Source organism: Coffea eugenioides, chromosome 2 (assembly GCF_003713205.1).
Source record: "Coffea eugenioides isolate CCC68of chromosome 2, Ceug_1.0, whole genome shotgun sequence".
NCBI lineage: Eukaryota > Viridiplantae > Streptophyta > Magnoliopsida > Gentianales > Rubiaceae > Coffea > Coffea eugenioides.
The window spans coordinates 53,302,152-53,311,406 of NC_040036.1; the positions used below are offsets into that span (position 1 = coordinate 53,302,152).

A 9,255-nucleotide genomic window follows, 5' to 3' on the forward strand; every position below is an offset into this window, starting at 1 on the left:
TTCAAAGAATGATAGACCTACCAAAGGTAAACATAGATTTTAAAATCTAAATCGTGCTTGACATAGATATTAAATCACCTTTGAATTTTAAGAGTTTTAGACCTATTCAAAATTAAATTTTAAGCACGATTTAGATTTTAAAATCTATTTTTACCTTTGAATTTTATCATATATATTAAATCACCTTTGAATTTTAAGAGTTTTAGACCTATTCAAAATTAAATTTTAAGCATGATTTAGATTTTAAAGCATATTTAGCAGAGAAAAATGAATTTTTAAGATAGACATGTTTATTGATTTTAAATTCTGCTATTACTACAACTCTTGTGATATCGGAGTTCGATTCCCTTAGGTTTAGGATCCCATCTCCGCCATGATCCCTTATACCAAGTTGCGAAAATGTACTCTCTGAACTTACAAGCTGAATTTGCAAAAGGACTTGCCAGCTAATTACCCATTTCAATCATTAACTAATTACCCATATAAAGGTGACTGAGTTGTTAGTATTCTCATTCATTTGAGACTTTGCCTATACTGCTCAGTAGTCAATTTGCACGACTATTGCACAAAAGGCACCATGGCTTCTCTCTTGCAATTCGTCCATATTTTGTCTACAGCTCTTGTCATCTTCACCTCCTCTGCAGCATCAAATCCGAGACCCCAGGTCAGTGTGCATTAACGTATTCTTGACATTTGATGGCTATGTTCCACAACACAAATTCCATTTGCATGGCTTTGATTTAATCATGAATACCAATTTTGTTTGGAAGCTTACTAACTCGTTTCAATTGTAAAATAAATCCGAATTGTTCGAAGTCAATGCACATTTTTGTTGGACCTAAGGGCCTCAAACCTCAGCTTTTGAGACTCGTTTCATAAAACTTATTCTTTTGGCAGCCGTACGTGGTCTATATGGGGAGTTCTTCAAATTACAATAAATTGGATTCGGATGCAGCAAAGTTGTCCCATTTGCAATTGTTGTCCTCCATTATTCCAAGGTAATCTTCCAATATTCATCCTTCTTGTTGCTTACTATTCTTGATCTCATACAATGGCGAAAATTAAATCCAATTATGCTTTTATCTCACTCGAAAGTTGTTATCAACTGTACATAATTTTACATACATACTTTTCTACAGAGAAGAGAGGGACAGACTTTCTATACGACACTCATATCAACACTCTTTTAGTGGATTTTCAGCAATGCTTACCGAGGATGAAGCTTCTATATTGTCGGGTATTTTTTGCCCTCTCTCCTTTCCTGCCCCATCCCCGGAAAAGAGGGGTATAAATAACGATATCGTTGAAATATTAGAAGACAAGAAATTACACGATTTTGAGCTTTACAACTTGTCCACCGGCTTTTCTTTTCTTGGTAACCTTTTCTTCAAGCGCCTCAGGAAAGTCGAAAATTTGAACTATTTGTTGGAAATTTTAGATAAAGTATGAGATCAGATTACCCGACTGAGTATAATAATTAACCACAAAAAAGCTTAGTTTGGTAAACCACTGACTGAATTATCTTTAACCGATCAAAGAGTTAAAGCTTTCACCATCATTCACCACTTGTCACTCGTAAGTAGTAACTACTAGTACTCTGACAAAGGGTGAGTGGTTATTTCGGGTAATAATTTTCTAATTAAGTAGTTACCGATATTTTTATTCACACCCATATGTTTCCCACTATCATATTTATAACCAAATTTTGTTCTTGAGAGTGCATGCATAAATATGCCTTACAGTGCTCGTGATAATGAATCCCATTGTGTTTATGGAGTTGCCCGGTAAATGTTATACTAGCATTAAAGGCCAAGAAGATACTTAGTGCAGTTTATCATGACGTGATGAAGGATATTTAGTCAATTACGAGGAAGGGAATTTAATAAACCAGGAGTTAATTACAGTTTTTCTATTGAAAAGGGATGACTTTCAGTTTTGTCAATGTTTTTTATATTATTTTGGCAGTTAATCCTTTTTCTATTTTAGGCAATATTTTGCAAAACTAACCTTCTTTTTTTCTAGCAAATCCTGTAGATGAGGAGGACATGCCGGCCTCAATTTTATTAATAAGATATTTTTCATTTACTTATTTATTATTTTATTTATACTTTCTTCTTGTGAAATTTGGTTATAATGTACCATAGTATTATACTTGCACGGTTATTATCTAATGACTAATTGAAAAACAGCTCACTCAAAGGTGGTAAGCGTATTTCCTGATCCCGTTCTAAAACTCCATACGACACGTTCTTGGGATTTCTTGGAACAACAGTCCAAAATCAGATTGAACTATCATCTTGATCAGATATCAAGTGATATTATTGTTGGAGTCATAGACACAGGTATATATATCCATTTCTTCATTCTAAAATCATGCATCTTCATGCCTGATGACAACTTTTTGCCTTGTATTTAGCTCGTCTGAAATCAGAAAGAGAAAATGAAGCTTTTAAAATGGTAAAAACTTGAAAAAAAAGGAAGAAAAGAAAAACCTTGATCGAAATTAACCTCTAACTCGTTACTATGAAGCTTTTAATTTTCAAAATTAAAGGAAATGAAGTACAGGATTTGTATGACGATGGCCCCTTGAAAAATTGTACACTAAGACAATTATGAGGTGTTTACAAAACTGCGAAACAGTTAGAAGGAAAGTTGGTTTAGTTTAGACTCTTTATTAATTAGAGGAAAAGTAGACCACAAGTCTTGGGCTTTGGCCTTTGGGTTTATTTTTTAATTTATATGATGCTTTTATGTAGCTCAAATACAGTCCAAATTACAGGGATAGGCTACAAAACATTGCATGATTGCAATCATATTCCCTAGGATGTGAGTCATGTGACATCCTAAATTCTAACTTCCCTACCCCTCCCCGCTTCTGAATTCCAACTCCTCCCCTACTAAAAAAAGATTTAAAGAGAAGGAAAAGATGCAATCAATGGTTAACATAATTTTGTTATAAGTTGAATGACATTCATGTTGATTATCATTTCGGTATTTTTAAGAGTTGCACCATTGGTCCTTTATATTTTTAATTTATGCTTTTACTCGGTCACATTCAAAATGATAAAATCGGCAAATTTTATGTTAAATTTGGATTTTGGCATGAAAGGCATGCACTTAATGAACTGAGGTGTAAGATAGAAATGCACTATTTTTCTTCCAAGAAAATGACATATTCCCATCCAAATGCAAGTTTCCAAAATTTGAACAGACAAATAGTAGTATGTGGTACGTATACTCCTTTCTTTTTGTGGAATTTTTTTTTTTTTTTTGTCTATTTACATGTTTCCCCCAATTTATGGTAACCTTTTGAGGTACAGAGTGCTCCAACATTTTGTTTCGGACCAAAAAATTTTATTTTTGACATGTAACTTATTTTTACTGTTTGTTAGATAAAATTTTGTTTGAAATTGGTAACTCTGTAAAATACACAATCTAGATGAACTTTTGTTTACTTTGTTAAGAAGTAAAGGGAGAAAAATTAGGTCATATATATATCCTCAAAACGAAACTACAAAATTTATATCAATTTGTATATTGTCGACATAATTTGTGTAAAATCTTTATCTTGGAAATGAATCTTTCTGTCTGATTGTGTAATTTCAGGTATATGGCCAGAGTTGCCCAGTTTCAGTGACAGGGGTGTTGGCAAGATCCCGTCAAGGTGGAAAGGAGAATGCATGGAAGGACCTAATTTTAAGAAGTCCAACTGCAATAGGTAGTGATCCTCTTTCCCAAAAGTAAGACTGGTTTTGCATTCAAAATTTTGGTTCATTATTTTATTTTCCCTTTTTGGTCCATGGGTAAATAATTGCAATAGCCCCTAAACTATCAGCAGTGTTGCCAATTAGATCCCCAATTTTAAAATTGTCCACTACATTTTGAACTTTTCACTTTGGTTTTAGGTGGTCAAAAGGACCAAATCTAAGTAGGATAATTTTTATTTTCCCCCAATATGGTTAAGTTTATGCTAGTTAGCCCTCTCCCCAGTTGAAAAATAAGGCAAACTTTTGCACTCAAGTGATTTTGGATGGCTTTTTTCAGGAAAAAGCATGAAGTGTAGCTTTTGCCAATCTTTATTCAAGGTTATATTGTGTTCCAGTATGTTGCAAAGAATATAAATCCCGATATTATGTGTTGATCAAATTAATTAAATTCTACTGACACGTTTTCTGTCAATAAGGAGTAAAGCTATAATCTTTATCTACCTAATAAAATAAACAAATAAAGAAGGACAGACGTAACCGCACACTGGAATGTGTGGTTGAGAATGGAATGCATCTTCTTGTTATTACTTTCCATCAAAAGTATATACCATGATCAACAATCTTGTTGTACACATGTATTAAATTGATAAAAAGAAAAATATTTTTTATTTATTTTTCATAAAAATTCACCTTATTCATTTTTAGTTTAATGTGCACTTTTATCTTCTTTTTACTTTCTATTAAACTTTAATGAGATTATATTTACTTTCTATTAAACTTTAATGAGATTATACAAATAATGACAATGATAGAAATTAAGAAAATATTTTCTTTAACAGAATCCTTAGAAAATTTTCTTATCCATGTTGGACTTAATTTTTCTCTACTCTTTTTCGTTTCTTCTTCTCATCAGACTTTGATGCGAGTAACAACAATACATAAAGTCAGTAAACTTTTGTAAACACAAAGTGTTATTAAATTTTATTTTATTTTACCCATCCTCCCCTCCCCACACCCTTTCCATCCCCAGCTGCCAAGCTTAGAAAGTATTATTAAACTCTGTATTCGGCAAAGTAATTTCATCATCCTTTTAGTTTATATAACTTGACAAAAAGATTGTATTCTTATTTTCTTCATTCAAATATGTACATACATACATACATACATACATACATATGCATATATATAGCCAAAGCAATTAAAATTAGATAATATGCCTTATATTTAAACGTAAAGTATGAGTATAGACTTTAGTCAAATCTTAAGGGGGGAGTGGAAGTTACTGTTCCTGGCTCTAGCATGAGAATTTTGAACCAAATTTACAAGACTAAAGACAAAATAGCACTGTAAATGACTCATTACTCCCTTATTTTTGTATAATACCACATGGCTCTTTGATGTTTTAAAATATTCACATAATCTCGCTATGATTTTATGTAAAATAGAAAATAGATGGAAAGCATCTCTGGCTATGGTGATTGATCGAGACACGCTCCAAAAGTGCGTGTGATGACATTAAAATATCCACTAAATTCATCTATTATTTTAAATAAATATTCACTTAACCCATTCGTAATTTTATATTTATCAACATATTCTCCTATTGAATCCCCCTATGGTTTCAAACAAAGAGGTAATTAAACTTCCATTTAAGTAAGTGTTTTTTTCTTTTTCATTTTTTTTAAGTGGGAGGTCTTAAATTAGCGCTTACGTCAGGGTAATACGAGCATTTTAATTAATGCTGTTTTGGAGACTATTTCCATCAAATTTTCACTTTATATAGAACTACAAAGGGTTATGTGAATATTTAAAAACTTTGAAAGAATATTGGATAGAGGCTTATAGCAAGTGATAAAACCAATTCTACCTGGCTTTTTTACCCCTGAATTTGGGATCTAATTGGTGTTGAAGGTGCAATTCACTATAGCTAGGGTCATATCCTTCTTGTAATCTAACTTCTGGTCATCACACATGTTTTAGGAAAATAATAGGCGCCAGATTCTATGACGATTTTGATCTTTCTACCAAACCTCTTGGTAATAAACCAAATAAGCGTCAAGGCTCACCAAGAGATGCAGTAGGCCACGGGACTCACACTGCATCAATAGTAGCTGGAACAGCAGTTGCTAATGCCAGTTATTATGGCCTTGCAAGGGGCAAAGCAAAGGGTGGAGTACCCTCGGCTAGAATAGCTGCATACAAGGCCTGCTCAACAGATGGTTGCAGCGGTTCCACCATCCTCAAAGCAATCGAAGATGCCCTCAGTGATGGGGTGGACATCATATCAATTTCGATCGGTCAGAGTTCAGTTTTTCAGCCTGATTTTCTGAGTGATCCAATAGCCATTGGAGCTTTCCATGCTGCAGAGAAAGGAGTAATGGTCATATGCTCAGCTGGAAATGAAGGGCCTGAACCTTATACCGTTGTTAATTCAGCTCCATGGCTGTTCACTGTGGCAGCATCCACTGTCGACCGTGATTTGCAGTCCATTGTGATTCTTGGAAACAAAAGATCCTATCAGGTATTTATAAATTAAGAAATTTGTGCTGTCTTTTCTTTTTTCCTAATAGGGAAGGGATGGAATTTAAACTGCGAGAAGGGGGAAGAGGGATTAGGATGTAGGATCTCTAAATCCCGAGACCTCATTCTTAGCTACTCGATTAAGGTTCAAATAAAGACTACCACATCAATTAGGAGTATAATTCACTTCGTGTTTAATGTTATGTTTGTCATACTTACCAGTCTGGAATGGTTTCTTCGTTATTTCATATACCAAGTCTACAATGTCCAGGAAAATCTGAAATTTTGGTTTATTTACTAGAGCCATAAATCAAGCATCTAATGTCTGGGACATTGCGGCCTATTCAATAACTTTTGAATATAAATTACAAGTCCAAAATGCTTAAATGAAGTTATTAATTACTTGTTTACTTTGTTTCTTTTTGTTTACATGTTTACTTTGAATATTAACAATTAAGCAATATGTGATGCAATATGCTACAAATTATATTTGAAGGATTTTTCTAGCCAGTGTTGAGGACACTTGTTAGTACACTTAGATTATGCTAACTTATCAATTTAATGCATCACATATGACATTTATTACAATCCAGCATTTAAACACTTCTCTAAATTAGTTTCACTATTAGTAAAAATCAACCCTTGAGACCTCTCTTAATGGGTGTCCACCCATATTCGAATATAAGGCTGGACTTCCACCGAGTTTAGCGATTTACTCATTTTAAAGGTTTATGTTTTATACTGTTTAATTTCCTATCTGGAAATACTAAGATGAGATTTGGTTATTTGTCATCGTGTTTAGACTAAAGTATCACATTGGAATTTGACACAATTAAATTATATTGATTGTGCCTGTGAATGTATTTGGCTGCTGCAACACATGTTGCGTATATGACTATATGCTTATAGATTTACAATTGAGTCTGCTTTCACAAAATCTAGAATTTTATCTTTGTTGTTCCAAACAATGTAAAATAGGGGACTGCAATTAATTTCTCGCCTCTGAACTCATCAAAAGCTTATCCTCTTGCATTTGGAGAAAATGTTGCAGCTCGTTTTGTCTCTCCATCAGATGCAAGGTAATCCTTGGTTTTCTAATACAACTTTTCTATTTGTCCATCGTATGACATGTTGACTTTTTAAAAAAAAAAAAATTTTCCAGTGAGGATGGGTGGAACTTTAGAAGCAGAGACGGGGATCTGAACCTGTATGAATCTTGACTTCTTAAAATGCTTAAACATAAATAAGCCCAAAATTGCCAAGGAACAACTAAAGTTCGAATTAGACCATTGTTGAATTTTTTCTTTTTCCTTTTTTGGAAGAGCAGCGGTTGAAAACTGTGTGAAAAACAAGTACAATTAGTGTGAGTGGGGACTGTTTGATGAGCCTGTACGCTGCGTTAGGAATTGTATAACTAGAATAGAACTTATCCTGACACTCTTTTGCTTTCATTTTTGTTTTAATAAAGCAATTTTTGGTGCATTTAGGCCCTTAACTTTTATGGACAAATTATCCCTAGCAATTAAGGTTCCCTCCGTTTGAACTTGTTTATCTTGTCATTTTGTCTTAATGAACTAAAATGGAATTGTTAGTATAATCAATAGAAGAAACATTACACAGTTATTTAACTACTTGTAAAGCCATTCAACTTTTCTTTTAGGGAGAATGTTGTTTTTCTCCCCAATATTTGGCCTGCATGCGAAACTCGTCCCTATTGTTGAATGATCAACTTAATTTGCATATAGTATTATAATTTCATTCTAAAATCCTCAACATCAATATTTGGAATTTAAGGGATTATAATGATTAAAAATTACTAGGGACTAAAAGTGTAAAGTTAAAACTGTTAACTAATGGAAATTCGACTATGAAAGTTATGAATTGTTGAATTTTCATCAATTGTCATAAATCTATCTAAACTTAGAAACTTAGAAACCACATTTGACTTGATTGAAACATTAGGGACTAATATAATACACAGGCAGACAAAATATTAGAATTAAATCTGCATTTCTCCGTTTCTTTTAGCAAAGAAAGAGTTTACGGGTCCGATAATCCATCTCTACATAGCCAAACTTGTGTGAATTCATGCAAAAGTTTGTTTCTCTTCTTCCAACTCATGTAATTGTTTAATAAACGAATAATAGTAAAAGTGTATCTCCTGAATTTTTCTGGATTGCAACTATGTCTGCACTTCTCGTACAACACTTTTGTTTCATGTACAGTTAATATTTCTTATGCTATGCAGGAATTGTGCTCCAGGGTCGTTAGATAGCAAAAAAGTTGCTGGAAAAATAGTGATTTGTTTGAATGATAACCCAACAATATCAAGGATGATCAAGAAGCTGGTAGTAGAAGATGCAAAAGCTAAGGGTTTGATATTAATTGATGAGGAAAAAAGAAGTTCACTACTTGATTCCGGCATATTTCCATTTACAGAAGTTGGGAAGCAGTCAGGATCTCCAATTCTCAACTATCTAAATTCGACCAAGTAAGAGTAACACTTTCCTCTCTAAATCCATGTGAAGTCATTTATTTTAATTCAAGAGTAGCTTTTCAATTTTGCCGAGAAGGCTTTGTTGAGTGGCTATTCCTTTCTTACTTCTTAAATTTCACCTCCACCTCTCCCCTGTTAGAAAAAATTATCTAGTATACATTTTTAAATTTAAATCTAATAGAATGACCGGATGGGTTAAATCATCCATCAGTTTGCTTTCTTGTCCTCAAACTTGCTAAAGCTTAGGAAACCGTTCTATTTAAGGGAGATTCAAAAAAGGCTGGGCAATTTATTTATTAAACCGTAGAACCAAATAGATTAAGGTGAACTGGCTGATTCATTACCAGTAATATAATTGATACAAAATTTTGAAATTCAGTCAATTTATCTCTTTAAGACCAATATTTGTATTACAGCCGATTGCTAATGCAAGTTGCCAGCAATTAACTAGTCGTTCCCGGTCCTTCTTCTTTACTTCATCATAAGTTGCAATTTCATTTTTTCTCAATAATCTTAACTCTACATAGCTAA

The 9,255-nt window shown here is 33.1% G+C and overlaps 1 protein-coding gene across 1 annotated transcript; it reads left to right on the forward strand.

The window, feature by feature from the left end:
• Positions 1 to 542: 542 nt before the first annotated feature.
• LOC113762650 (CO(2)-response secreted protease-like) lies at positions 543 to 8,976 on the forward strand. Its single transcript, XM_027306198.1, has 8 exons — positions 543 to 664; positions 898 to 998; positions 1,140 to 1,237; positions 2,190 to 2,342; positions 3,607 to 3,718; positions 5,688 to 6,228; positions 7,206 to 7,306; positions 8,476 to 8,976. The coding sequence occupies exons 1-8, from the start codon at positions 578 to 580 to the stop codon at positions 8,720 to 8,722; spliced, it is 1,440 nt and encodes a 479-aa protein (XP_027161999.1). The 5' UTR covers positions 543 to 577; the 3' UTR covers positions 8,723 to 8,976.
• The last annotated feature ends 279 nt before the right edge of the window (positions 8,977 to 9,255 follow it).